This window comes from Macrotis lagotis, chromosome 3, assembly GCF_037893015.1.
Source record: "Macrotis lagotis isolate mMagLag1 chromosome 3, bilby.v1.9.chrom.fasta, whole genome shotgun sequence".
NCBI lineage: Eukaryota > Metazoa > Chordata > Mammalia > Peramelemorphia > Peramelidae > Macrotis > Macrotis lagotis.
The window spans coordinates 300,323,880-300,338,864 of record NC_133660.1 but is presented as its reverse complement, the minus strand read 5'-3'; the positions used below and the strand labels follow the sequence as shown (position 1 = coordinate 300,338,864).

Below are 14,985 nucleotides of genomic sequence, written 5' to 3'. Positions count from 1 at the left end.
CAAAAGGGTACCCTTCCCGAGTTTGGCAGTTTGCCATTATCTGAGAGCCTCAGTTTCCCCTCTGTGCAAAGTGACCAGAAGAGGAGAGACTTTGTAAGAAGAGAAAAGTTAACCAATGGCAAACCCTGACTGGTTAGTAAGGACATCAAGTCAGCAACCTTTGAGCACGGGGCCCAAAAGAGGTAAAGATCTTAGAATCTGAAGGCACTAGGTTCCTGGAGGGTCAGGACCATTTGGGTTACTGAAGGTTGGGGGTGATCCCACTGTATTGGACATAAGAGTATTTGTTCTAAAGGCACTTGATCCCGAGAGCTCTCTGTCAATATTTAAAATGGGAAGGGTCCTGTTCTAAGCCTTCCCTCAAGGCAAATAAGACAACAGAGCTACCAGTAAAAAGTCCCTAGGGGAGAAGATTAAGTGATTGGAATAAGTTACCAAAGAATAAAGGGAAAAGTAAAAATAAAATGATTAAGTATTGTTGTCTTGTAGGCAGAAATAAATATATAGGAAATAGAACCATTTGACCTCTTTATGGCATTGTTGAAAATAGGTGTGTCAAAAATTGAACCTATTTGTTAATGGAAAGAGAACCTGTAAATCTGGAGGAAGTAGTTTATGCCAGTTTATGGCTTCCAGAGGAAAAAATGTTTTTGAATCAGGAGAATAAGGCTAAGGAAAGAAAGTAGGAAAGGAAGGAGTAAAGGGAGGAAGAATGAGATCCCCTTCTTTCTCTCCCTCCCCCTTACCCTAACCCTCAGCCAAATTCTGCTTCTATCCCATCATAGCTTCTTCCAGAGGTAAGCTTGTTCTGGTTATGGATCTAGACGTTTGACCAAAGGGGAATTCTGTATCAGATGTGATGGATGGATCCCCTCTTTTGGGTTCACTTTGTGTTAGCAAGGAACTCTTTTGGTCTGCCTTTGGGAGTGAGAGATTGTTAGACCCTTCACTGAAATCTCCGCTCATGGCATTCTTGAGATGTCAGGAATTTGCCATTGGCTTTTATTTGTTGATATATGTTGAAATTGTCAGTTTGGAAAAATTTGTTGCATTTGTGTAATCCACGTTTGTGCCTCATCTGCCTTTATGTGTTTAGATTGTTTTAATTAAAAAAAGGAATGGATTATTTTGTTAAATTGACTGAGGCCAAGATACTCACCTTGTTCTACTATTGTGAGAGACTCCCATTCCTTGTTTATGTTCCCTTCTCTTCCTTGTTCTCTGTGATTCTGTGCTTCCAGAATCCCTCCCCCTTTCAGAAAAAGGACTTGCTAAGAAAGCAAATTACTTCAGGAAGAATTAGTAAAGGGCCCTTATTTTGAAGCTAAAGAAACAGGAATGAGACAGTGAATATTACCAAATATGTTAAACAAATAAATCATAGAAAGAAATGCTATTTTAATTTGAGAAAGTTGTGGGAAAATAAATTTCAGAAAGACAAGACAGTCAGGTTAATCCTAAAGTATATAATGTGGTTACCAAGACATGCCAGTATAGAGGAAATTAAATAGTTTATCTTTTTCCAGAATGATATGGTATCATTAGAGCTTCAAGAGTATATCAGTATAGATTCTGATAGTTAGTTACTATAGAAAATTATGGGACATGTAAGGATTTAAAAACAGATCAGAACCCCAGCAAAGGATTTAGGATTGTACCCCTATGAAAGTTATTCAGTTTATTTTATTTGAAGAGAGGGGGGTAGGGAATATTTTAATTAGGCTAATGAATTTTTGAATGACTGTTTGCCTTCTCCAGGGTTTTAGCAACTGTAATCAAGAAGTGTTAAACATTAAAACTTTGGAATTAAAACTGTATTGTGAAAGTGGAATCATATCTGTTGTTTATGTAGCTCTATAAGTTATGTAAATCTAGTCCAGAATAGTTTGAATGAAAGTCAAGAAGAGCTAATGAAAATGAATGATGGAACAGTATATTAAGGGGAAATGTGAGTCTAGGTCAGTAGTTTGGAAAGAACTGGAAAGAAAATCCCCACATAGAGACAATTGGGGTTTTTCAATCTTTTGTTAAGTATGAAAATTGGTTAAAGTGTGTATACAGAAGGTTAGAGCAGGAAGGACACTCAGAGCTTTAGGTAGGAGTTTCATTAATTGGGACAACATTAAGATTGTAACTGTAATTTAGTGAATTGTATTCACTGGACATTCCAATTAGGTAAAACAACCATTTTAGATCACGGGACTTTTAATCAAGTTTCTCTTATGTCAGATACCAGGATGAAATGCTGCTGGTTAATGTCATGTACTTGCAGCCAAGGAAGCCAGAATCCGGAAGGCAGAATACTTAGAGGGGATATTTAGGTAAGCAAAAGAATGGGCAATTCTAAGGATAATTACAGTTTCTAGTTCAAGGAAAGGAATGTGAGTTAGATAAGTATACCAGGAAAAGGACAATATGGGAATATTTTGGAAAAAATCATTTTGGTTAAGGATGTTTAAGTCATTATTATAATGAGAGCAAAGATTAAGATTGTTTTATTTGAAACCAGATGAAAAAGTTTAATGGTTGAATGGATACTCTTAGAACAAAGATGACTGCTGAATTTATGTTACAAGCTTGAGTCAATGTCATAATTCTCATCAGAAGTTTGCTCATGTAGTAAAACACTAATGAAAGTTTATTGCGTTAAAGTGAAGTATGGGCATCAATATGGCAATAAAACAAAATATAAATTGTAATAAGCCCCCAAATCTCATTGTCTTGTGATGGAAACACGCGTTTTGATCTGTGGAAAATGTTAAGCAGCTTCCTTACCAGAAGACAAAGTCTCAACTAATCACCTGAGCTAGAGAGGCCTTTTTGGAACAGATTCAGAAGATACAGAAGGACAGTGCATGTCTCCAGGAGAAAAAAGAAGAGAGGAGAGGAGAGATACTGGACCAGTTCATCTCCACTATCTCAAGCCTATGTGTACATTGTGTATCCAGGGAAACTGTATTTGTGACCTCCCCTTGATTCTGTAAGTATGACACCCCTACTTGTGCCCTTCTCCTTATGAAAAGGAGGAGGAGAGGCAGGGTGAAGATGTTCTCCATTGAAATAAAAAGGAGGGAGATTATTGGGTGATATGATTATATCCTACATGAGTCTGTATATCCTATCTAAGGAAAGTCTTATCTCTGATTTAGCTGGACTGTACAACTTAAAGAGATAGGTGGACTGAGACTCATGTGAAATGCAATGATGGTACCTGGATCCCTTGTAAAGATGCACAAACTGGTGACTTGTTAAGGGAAACTGATTATGAGTCAATGTGGACTTGCAAGGAAAAATGAAGAAATGACCATGTGAAAGAAAAATAATTGGTTCAAGAAATCACCAATGATATTAGGAAGTTAGCCCATTCCTGTTCAAACTTGGAATTCTCCCTTTGCTAATTCCTGGAGGTTCTGATTGAATGGCAATTGGTGGAAGCAGATACTTTTGTTTGCTGTAACCAAACTCTGTGTAATTATATTACTGCCAATATGTCTACCCTGTTTAATTCAATTGACAACCCGGGTGACTCGGGATAGTCTTAATAAAATGACAATCACTTCTAATCAGATAAAATGTTGACCTTAAAGGGACAGGGATGGATTCCTCTTACCAACATAAATCATGAAGATGATGACCAGATGGACCAGCAATGGGACTTTATATCACAGAAATAAATTTGTATTACAAAATAAAGAAGAGGGATTGAATGGGACAAAGTCTGATATTTCTTCAGGAGAAATATTATAGATTAGAATAAGCTGAGCTATGTCTTATGTCTCTCCTGCTCCCCCCAGAAATAACTTCTGGGATGTCAGTAAATGTTATCATGAGTGGAATATAAAGAGCAAACTGACTTTACTCCTTATCTACTCATTCTGGATACATTTCTCAGGAGGAGATACATGTCTCTCTGTGGATTATATGCTTTTCTTTAAATTCATTTATGCAAGGGGTAGCTAGGTTGCACAGTGGATAGAGCACCAACCCTGGAGCCAGGAGTACCTGAGTTCAAATCCAGTCTCAGATACTTAATAATTACATAACTGTGTAGCCTTGGGCAGACCACTTAACCCCATTGCCTTGTAAAAAAAAAAAAACCTAAAAAATTAATTAATTAATTTACATGCTTAGATTGTGAAGACCACATTCTTAACTAATGAGAATGGGACAGTGGGGGGGGGGGATTGCATTAGGAACCATATATATTTTTCTTGTTTCTCATGTCATTACCTTATACTCTCCCATCTAATATGGTTGAGTAGAGGTCCAATTTTTGAGAATTGAATAAAGACTTTTTCTCTTCATACCTTGGGAAATCTCTGAAATTTATTTAAGGGGACTACAAACCCACACAGAATGAAGAATGACTTTGATTTTATACTGGTACTCCTCAACATTAGTATCATATCTGACCTTCCTTATGATATTTTTGTTATGATTTAAAAGAGATAATATTCATAAAATGATTTGTAAATGTTATGAACAATATATAAATATTAACGATCATCATTATCAGCATCAGGATCATAATCATTCCCCTTCCTATCACTTATTGCATTGAATATTCTATTTCTCAATTATATACAACATTTGTCTTTCTCTCTTACTATTGATAATAACTTTTACAGATTCTCACTCCCATGAACATGAATTAGTTAATTCCTTTTTTATGAAGTTTCTCAAAATCCATTCTGATCTACTACAAATTGTCTTGAAAAACTTTGGAAAATCAAATTTTTTATATTTATTGATCTTATTATTTCATTGTAGTCAGCCATTGATCAAGTTTACTAAAGAAAACCTAAAAACTGTATACCAATTTATAATATTAAAAAATTTAAGAGGAAGCCAAAACAGATTATGAGGTATCAAGATTTTACCCTTTTTAAATTAGGAATACTCACATTTTCAGCAATTTAGACTTGACCTCATTGTTATACAAGCTGAAAATAATAGGATAATTATAGAATTTCATATGTTTTGACTTAAATATTATAATGAAAACAAATTTGAATTTAGATAATAAATGAATACAGATCTAAAATTCTTTATTCATTTGTATAGTATTAAAGAGTATTAAATCATTGTTTTAGGGCAGCTAGGTGGCATAGTAGATACAGCACCGGCCCTGGAGTCAGGAGTACCTGGGTTCAAATCCAGTCTCTGACACTTAATAATTACCTAGCTGTGTGGCCTTAGGCAAGCCACTTAACCCCATTTGCCTTACAAAAAAGCTTAAAAAAAATCACTGTTTTAATATATGATATTGTTCTGTTTAGACTTTGAAGGACAGAAATATGGGGGGTGGGGAAGAAAGTGCTATTTCAAAACAAACTGCCCAAATCTGTAGTGAATAGTCTAAGGAATAACCCTTGGCATTTGAGAAGGGATATAAGTATGAAAAAAAAAAACACACCCCTTGAGAAAGAATCTCTATTTTTTTTTCTATTTCCTTCTTCTTTGTCCTGAGTAGAAGTAGAAGTTATGTGATTTAGGTTGGTGGTTTTCCTTTTCCTCAGCTTACCAAGGGAGAGAATATTTTGAATAAAACAGAGAGAGAACAAAAGTAATTTTATTATTGCAATATATACTAGACCATGTCAAAATAAAGAAATGACATAATATTGATGGAAAATCCAGTTATCCAATAAAAGAATGAGAAATTTGTCCATACAGTAAAAAATAGAATTACTATTGATATGGTTTCAATATTGATTTCAGCTGCCGGTGTTACATTTTTATAAAAGAAAAATGGATTTGTAGATTTCTCATTTGTTGAATAGAGTCTTTTAAATACCAATTCAACTTCCAGTTCACATATTGGAGGAAAAACTTTTAAAAATCATTTTGAGACATTACTCTATAAACCGTTTTTTTTTAAATTTCCTTCTTGATACACACACACACACACACACACACACACACATACACAAACACATATATTCCCTTTCAATTAACAAGAATTTATTTATCTCCTGGGATGTCTCCATTTCCCATTGGAAATTAAAACGAAAGAAAACAAAATAAAACACAAAATATAAATATTTACAAATATTTATGATCAAGAAAAAGAAATGCCAAAATGATCATGTCCAATATATCTCATATGTCATACCAATCTATGTTAAGCCAACATCTTTATTTTAGAATGTCTCAAGCATGTTTCATCTTTTATCAAGAAACTGATTTATTTTCCATTCATCAGTGTTCTTATATCATTCAGATTGTGCTGTTTTATACTTTGGTCATAGTATTTATCATTCACCTCTTTTCACAACATTCTAATTCACTAATGAAATTGATGAATTCTTAAAAGGTTTTTAAAGAATTTTATGGTTTATGCTAAAGATACATTTATGAGAGGAAGGAAGGAAGGAAGGAAGGAAGGAAGGAAGGAAGGAAGGAAGGAAGGAAGGAAAAAAAAGAAGGAAGGAAAGAGGGAAGGCAGGATAGTTAATCTGCTGCATAGGTATCATAAACTGCTGTTATTTTTTTTTTTTAGTTTTTGCTAGGCAATGGGGTTAAGTGGCTTGCCCAAGGCCAAACAGCTAGGTAATTACTAAGTGTCTGAGGCCACATTTGAACTCAGCTACGCCTGACTCCAGGGCCGATGCTATATCTACTGCACCACCTAGCTGCCCTCTTCTTCTCCTGTTCTAACATTTGCCATTTGGCACTAAGAAATGGATGTAGGTATTTCTCATACTCTGTTTAATTTATTCTTATATTCTAGATTCGGAGAGTAATCTCCACTTAACATGGGAGTTTTAGCTAAAATGACATATAAAACAAAACAACATTTTAGAGAAAATATAACATTGTGTCAATACAGAAGGAAGACTTTATAAGCCAGTGAACCAATAGGGAAATTGTATTTGAAACAAGGATTGTGCTTTTTAATAAATATGCTAATGTATAAGACAAATTCCCTTCCCCTTTCTAGTGAAAGAAGTGGTAATAACTGTTTATGTATTTATCATTATAACTCTTTGTAAATGCAATCTGATTTCTAATGTTTAATCAATAAGAGTTAGGGACAATTGCTCCAGAAAGCCTAGAAAGTTAAAATTCAATTAAGGACACAGGACTGTGGGACAGTCATAAAATGAAATATTTATTGATATTCAGGATCATCAATAGTCATTGCAATCTAAGATGTTGCTTATTCCTGAAAGTCTTGTGAGCCCAGCATTTATTTCTTAAATGAATAAATCAGAGAAAAAATCAGATATTGAAATTCATTTGTTTTCTTTTAATAAGAAAGCCAATTTTTTGCACCACACCTTTCTCATGGCATTCTTCATTTCTGCATTTCTAAATGTGTAGATAAGAGGGTTCAGCATAGGTGCAATCACAGCATAAAACACTGAGAACTCTTTGTCAATATTTAAGGAATTTGGAGGTTGGATATAGGTGGAGATGCAAGGTACAAAGAACAAAAGAACAACCATGACATGGGAAGCACAAGTGGAGAGAGCCTTACGCCGACCTTCAGCTGAATGATTCCTAAGATGATATAATATGTTGATGTAAGATGCCACCAAAACTACAAAAGTTGCCGACACAACCACTCCAGTGTTAGCAATGACTAACAAACTAGCAACATGTGTGTCTGTGCAGGCGAGCTTTAAGAGGGCTTTTGAGTCACACATGTAGTGATCAACTTGATTAGGACCACAGAAAGGTAACTTGAGGATCAAAAATAACTGGGCAACGGAGTGCCAAAATGCCACCACCCAGGCAAGCAGGATCAACATGTTACATCTCTGTCTGTTAACAATTATCATATAATGTAAGGGTTTACAAATGGCTATATAACGATCAAAGGCCATCAGCACCAAGATGAAAATCTCTACACCTCCCAGGAAGTGAAAAGTAAAGAGCTGAGTCATGCAACAATTATAAGAGATTGTCTTGCTTGAGGCAATTAAATCTCTAATCAGTCTGGGAACTGTGGTAGAAGTAAAGCATGGATCCATGAAGGACAAGTGCCAAAGAAAGTAGTACATGGGTTGCTGTATCAGATGACTGTATGTGATGGTGATGAAGATAATGAAGTTCCCCAAGAAAATCGCTAGATAACAGACGGTGAAAAGGACAAAACACATTGTCTTTATTTCTTTCTTCATAAGAAGTCCCAAAAGTATAAATTCAGTGACATTGTCATGAGTTTCCATATATTAAGAGTAAGAAATGACGATCCAGAATTGTATCCTGAAAATATAAAGGACATGAGAAAGCCTAGCTAATAGTAAATGCATAATTTGTTGTGAAAGTAACCTCAAACTTCACATCAATACTGTAACTTTTGAACTTTTTAAAAAAAAATCGAATAGAGAATCAAAGATAGTCTTATTAGTATCCATTCCATAGAAAAGTTTCTAAAATAAAAATAAAATGCCAATAAAATGTATTGATATCTTGAGTTTCAAAAATATCACATTGATTTTAAAGAGATGACAGTAACTTAAGAATAAACAGGTTTAATTTTAACATTAATGGATCCTTTTCTTCAATCCAGGAAAGATGTGAACCTGGTCACAACTTAATTAAGTTCAACATATTTGATCAAAAATGAAAATAGAATAATAAAGAACACATACATGTGCCTGTGTATTCCTCTTTTAAAATTTATCTAAATTTAAACTTTCTATAATTGAAAGTATTGTAAATGTAAAGATAAAGAGATAAAGTTAATATTTTAAAATTCCTCAGAAATTGAGGATAAACATATTTATAGAAGTATATCAAAAGCAAATAATAAACAATTGATTTGCAGGCCCTTTCCCACTTCCATATGACTTAGAAAATTATTAGATTTAATTAAATTAAGTCATTATCGACTTTTGAAGCTCCAAACCATAACCACACGAGGACACTAGGGTAAACATATAGACACAAATACAACCATACATACACATACACACACGCACACACACACACACAGACAAACACAAACACTCTCTCTCTCTCTCTCTCTCTCTGTCACTCAGCATGAAGAATGATTTTTTTTTCCATTCAGTCTAGGCAAAATATAAACCTAATAATCTCAAATTTTAATTTCTGACTGTATCTCAAAATCCTTTCTGTAATTAATGCTCCCTTCAATCTCAAGCATTAAATGTCTGCTAAGAACAGGACAATGATATCTATCCAAGAAAGAAAAAAAAAGAAAAAAACAAGAAAGAAGAAACAAACAACAACAATGAAACAATAAGTAATAATACAAAAAATAAAGAAAGTAATGAAGAAAAGGAAAGAAAGAAGGAAGGAAGGAAGGAAGGAAGGAAGGAAGGAAGGAAGGAAGGAAGGAAGGAAGGAAGGAAGGAAAGAGAAAAGGAAATAGGGGAAAAGAAAGAAAGAATCTCTGGAAGCCTTTTTTCATAACTAATAACTTGTTTCTTTCTCTTCCTCTCACAAGCAGAAACACTTGATTATGACATTGAGAGACTGAGTCTCACAGAAGTAAATAAATAGGGAATAAAGAGTGAATAATAGACTTTTGGAATTTACATACATAGTTGATAGTCAAAGAAAAATCCTCATTAAAACTATGCACCTTCTTGTAAACCCATTAGGATAAATTCATTTTTCTCCCTTGTGCCAGTGACTGCTAAGAGGAAGATACAAAGTGGGATTAGGCTTGAATGAGATGATATTTCTTGTGTGCTATTGCATAACTTGCGGTTTGACTTTAGATGAATATCTAATCTTTCTGAGTCTTACTTTTTTCATAAAATGAGAATCGTAAGACATGCCCTAACACATCACAGGCTCCTAGAAGAAGTTAGAACAGAATTTATTAAGTAGGCTTACTAGGAATCAAAAATTGCTGTTTTATTTTAGGAATCCTCTCATATTTTGTTGTATACATGACAGTGTTATTTTTTTACTTTGTAAAATAAAAAATACGAATGTTAAAAAATATGATGTAGTACTTCAGATCAGTAAGAAAGTTAGACAGAAATTATAGGAAAAAGAACTTTGAAGTACATTATGAAATGTATAATTGTGATACTAATTGATACCAATTGAAATTAATTTTTCTAAGTGCCTCCTTTCTTACTTCAAAAAATACATTACAGAGGAAAAATCATGTAAAAATGACATTTCTATAATATATAGAACAGTTTTTGATAGCACATTCCACATATCAACGCTGTTATTCATATTTTTCCCAATTACCTTTATCCCCATGAATGAGGTTAGAGAAGTGACGAAAGGTTCAGAGAAATGCAATATGTATAGGAAACAGGATGATATTTTTGAGGAGTACGGTAGGTCAGAGAATTTAGACTATGATTGTAGTGAGGTGACCCAGTGAATATGTCACCAGTGTTTATGACCTGCAATACTCCTCTCTCAGCATTATTAAAGAGCTAGGATTATCTGATATATGATTTTGATGATATTATAGAAAATGTACATAAATATAAACAAACAAAAAATTAGCAAAAGATTTCTGATTTTAGGAGAAAGAAGCAGATATTATCCTGGGGGATCATTGATAGATTTCAGGTTTTTCTGTGATATTGGATTGGAAAAAATATATAAATTAAATATATATATATATATATGTATTTGTAATATATTTTATATATATGAATTTATAATCCTCTGAATTGTGTTTTCTGAATATAATGTCATTATTCTTCACTGTTCACAAGTATTTTCTCACTTGCAAGGGCTAACCAGGAAAAAATAAAATTAAAAGTACCTTAAGAAAAATCCAGGACTCAAAGCAATGAAAAAAATACATGGAGAATAAATCAAATGAAAAACAAATTATTCTGTATTATATGAACCTGAAAAATTATAGCACCTGAAAAATTTGATTAGTACCTGAAGAAGAATTGATGACAAAAATCAATCTATGTGGTCCAACAGAGTGACTGAAAACGTCTCTCCAAAACCCTTTTCCTCAGCTGGAAGGAAGCTGTTTTTCAAAGAGACAGAGCCTCTTTAGGACAGAAAGTATGGCTCATGTTTTGTAGACAGTCTGTCTCCATCTGGACGAAAGTAAAGAAAAATATCAGTTAGTCATTATAAGTCTCTGTCTCTTCATTACACCTTACAAGAAAAGAACCTTCCTGGAACAACTTAACTGCATATTAACCTGAATTTAAAGGTACATTAGAGCCCAGTAAGATGGGCTCCCAGAGGATTTCAGAGTAGTCCAACATATGATTACTAACCAGAAGCAAACTTTACTGCTCAGGGAAATAACTTTAGTCTTTTCCTTTTCAATGATGATTAGGTTGCATCATTAATACAAACATCAAGAAGCTGAAATTGTATTTTGTCATTTAATTCCCTTCTTTTTACTTCCTGTGTATAATATCCTAAGGATTGTATCGTATTGTGTCTATGAATGATAAGCTGACTGAACATTTAAAATATACAAAGCTAATACCTCCAGTATCTGAGTGCATCCCAAAAATATATCTGACATGCAAGAAAAGATTATGCATCTTTCTGTACAATCTCTACATTTTGTCACCTTCTCCTTCTACATACTGTCAATTTCCTTCCCTCTCTCTTTCTCCCTTCTTTCCCTGTCTCTCCTCTTTCCTTTTCTTCCTCTGCATCATTCTCCTCCTTCTTCTTCTTGTTCCTTTCTCTTTCTATCTCTTTGTCTGTCTCAGACAATCTGTCTTTCTGTCTGTCTCTGTCTTTGTATCTGTCTCTTCTGTCTTTTCCTGTTTCTCCTTGTCTTTCTCTGTCTCTGTCTCTGTCTGTATCTCCCCTCCACACACACAAACACAAAAGCACAGAGAGATACACAAATGATGTTGCTGTGCTTCTTTTCCTGACTATTAACCATGCAAACCTCCATCTGCTTGGTAAATTTATCATTAATGTTCTTATTTTACCAAGCAGAGATTACCATAATCCCATCTTCAAATAATTTCCTTTTATTTATTTATATTTTACTACTTGGAAATCTTTTCCATTATCATAGCTGGAGCTAGTTGGTACAAATTACTTCCAAGTATTCAAATATCCTATGTAACTTTCCTCATTGTATGTCTGTAATTTCCATTTCCATGTTGGATAACTCCATTTGGATTTCCCAAGGGGAATATCAAATTAAATATGCCCTGAAATATCATTAACTTTAATCTTAGACTAATCTTTGTAAATTCTCCTACTACTAAGAGTTTTCTCATTATCTGCTTTTTCATAGCTTATCTCTTGATTCTTTACGTTTTCTAATACTTTTCATTTGATAGTTTACCAAATCTTGTCAATTCTTTACCCAATAAATTTTTAACTAAACAAAGCACAACCACTCTAGTCCATACCTTTATCGTTTCCTGCCTGAAACATTAAAAAGTCTCCAAATGGGTATACCTGACTACACTCTCCCCTCAGCCAACAGCCAGTATGCTATTCCAAAGTCTAATTCAGGTTACACCATTCTTCTGACCAATAATTTTCAATGATTTCCTATTGATTTTTAAAATATATTATTTAATACAAAATTGTCTACCTAATATTTCAAGCCATTCCAGATTGCCTAGGACTTTTTCATTTTTTAGTTTGACTACTTCTTACTTCTCGTCTTCTCCCACTACCATTTCACTTGGTGAACTCATCATCTACTATGGTCTCTGTTAAAATGTCATTTTTTCCTGTATTGTACTTTATTTAAATATCCTTTGTCACACCCACAACTTTATATCAGACATCTTAAACTCAATGTTCTTTAGATATCTTGAACAACACAAACAAAACTAAACTCATTTTCCTCTCCTAAAGTTTCTCCTTACCCTAAGTTCCCTATTACTGTCAAACATACAGCATTCTCTCAAGCATTAGACTCCATTATATATGATATCTGGGACATCTCTCTCATTTTGGCCTCCTACTGGCACCTCTAACAACATCCATTCCTTACATTTTATCATTTTTACATCCCTACATTACATTTTTTACATCTCCCCTACTTTCCTTTAACATTAAAACCATAAAGACCTTCACAAACTCTTCTCTAGATGATTAAAGATGTTTTTGTTGTTTTTCCTGATAGAAATATTATTGTACTAAAATTCATCTATTAACTTTATTTTCCTAAAATACAATTGACTATATCATCTCCCTTTTCAGTACATTTAAATTGGATCTCTATGAGACTTCAGAAAAATACAAAATCTTCTCTTAAATGTTGAAAAAACTTTATAAACTGATGCTTCCTATTTACACAGTCATCTTATTTTTTCAATTAAAAAGTTTATTTATTGATATTTCCAACTATATGGAATGCTAGATTTCGGCAGCCTTTGGCTTTTTTTTCCTAAGTTTTTTTTTTTTAGATTTTTTTTGCAAGGCAATGGGGTCCAGTGGCTGGCCCAAGGCCAGATGGCTAGTTAATTATTAAGTGTCTGAGGCCAGATTTGAACTCAAGTACTCCTGACTCCAGGGCTGGTACTCTATACACTGCGACACCTAGCCATCCCTTTTGGTAAGTTTTTGAGGTTCATATTTTTCTCCCTTCCCTCCTCACTCCCCATGAGAGAAAGCAATCCTTCATATGTCATACCTGTAAAATCATGCTAAACATAGATCAATGTTAGTTATATTGTGAGAAAAGAATTAATTCAAAATGAAGAAAAAACAATAGTCAGAAAAAAGCATAATACATAAGACAACTTTTAAAAATTGAAGGTAGTAAGCTTTTATCTGCATTTAAACTCCACATATCCATCTCTGGATATGGATGGTGTTTTCCATTTCAAGAGTTTTAGAATTGTCTTTGATTATTGTACTGTTGAAATGAATAAGTTCATCAAAGTCGATCATAAACCAATTTTTGCTCTTTGTGTGTTCAATGTACTTCAGTTCTTCTTAGTTCATTCAGAATAATTTCATACAAGTCTTTCCAGGCTTTTCTGAAGTCTTATCCCTCATGATTTGTTTTAGAACAGTAGTGTTCCATTATGTTCATATGTCACAATTTGTTCAGCCATTTCCCAGTTGTTGGATATATCCTCAATTTTCATTTCTTTCCCACTATAAAAAGATCTGCTAAATTATTTTTGTATGCATTTGTTTTGCACCTTTTATGATGCTCTCTTTGGGAGGCAGACCAAGTAGTGATATTGCTGTATTAAAGGCTATGCATTGTTTTTATTACCCTTTGAACTTAATTTCAAATTGTTTGCAATAAAATTTGGTCAGTTCACAACTCTATCCACAATGCATCAGTGTCCCAGTTTTCCCACATTCCCCAACATTGATCATCATATTCCTTTTTAGTCTTATTGACTAACTGATAGGTGTGAAGTGTCACCTCAGAGTTGCTTTAATTTGCATTTCTCTAATCAATAATGATTTAGAATTTTTTAATATGACCATAGAGAGCATTAATATCTTCTTCTGAGAAAAGTCTTTTCATATTCTTTAATCCCTTATTAGTAGGGGAATGATTGAATTCTTATAAATTTGGCTCCCTTTTCTATATGTTTTAGAAATGTGTCCTCTCCCAGAAACAATACAAATTGTTTCCCAAATAATTGCCTTTCTTTTAAATGTAGTTGCATTGGTTTTATTTGTGTCAAAACTTCTTAACTCAATGTAATGAGAGTTATCCATTTTGCAGTTTATAATGTACTTTATCCCTTCCTTGGTCTCCTTCTCATTTCATACATTTCATAGATCTGTCAGGTAATCTATTCATTGTTCTCTTAATTGGCTAAATGTATCATCTTTTATGTCTAAATCTTGTAGTTTTGACCTTATCTTGGCATAGAGTGAGATGTTGGCATATACCTAATTTCCTTCCATTGTATTTTCCAGTTTTTCCAACAGTTTTATCATAGAGTGACTTCTTATCCCAGATGCTACCATCTTTGAGTTTGTCAAACAGCAAATTATTAGTCATTTATTACTGTTTCTTTAGCACCTAATTTATTCCATGGACATACTCTAATTTTTTAGCCAGTTTCAAATAGTTCTGATGACTGATGATTTATGATATTATTT

The 14,985-nt window shown here is 33.5% G+C and overlaps 1 protein-coding gene across 1 annotated transcript; it reads right to left on the bottom strand.

Annotated features, from left to right (window-relative positions):
- Positions 1 to 7,238: 7,238 nt before the first annotated feature.
- On the bottom strand, positions 7,239 to 8,177 carry LOC141516964 (olfactory receptor 4P4-like). The gene has a single exon (XM_074227912.1). The coding sequence runs from the start codon at positions 8,175 to 8,177 to the stop codon at positions 7,239 to 7,241; it is 939 nt and encodes a 312-aa protein (XP_074084013.1).
- Positions 8,178 to 14,985: the final 6,808 nt, after the last annotated feature.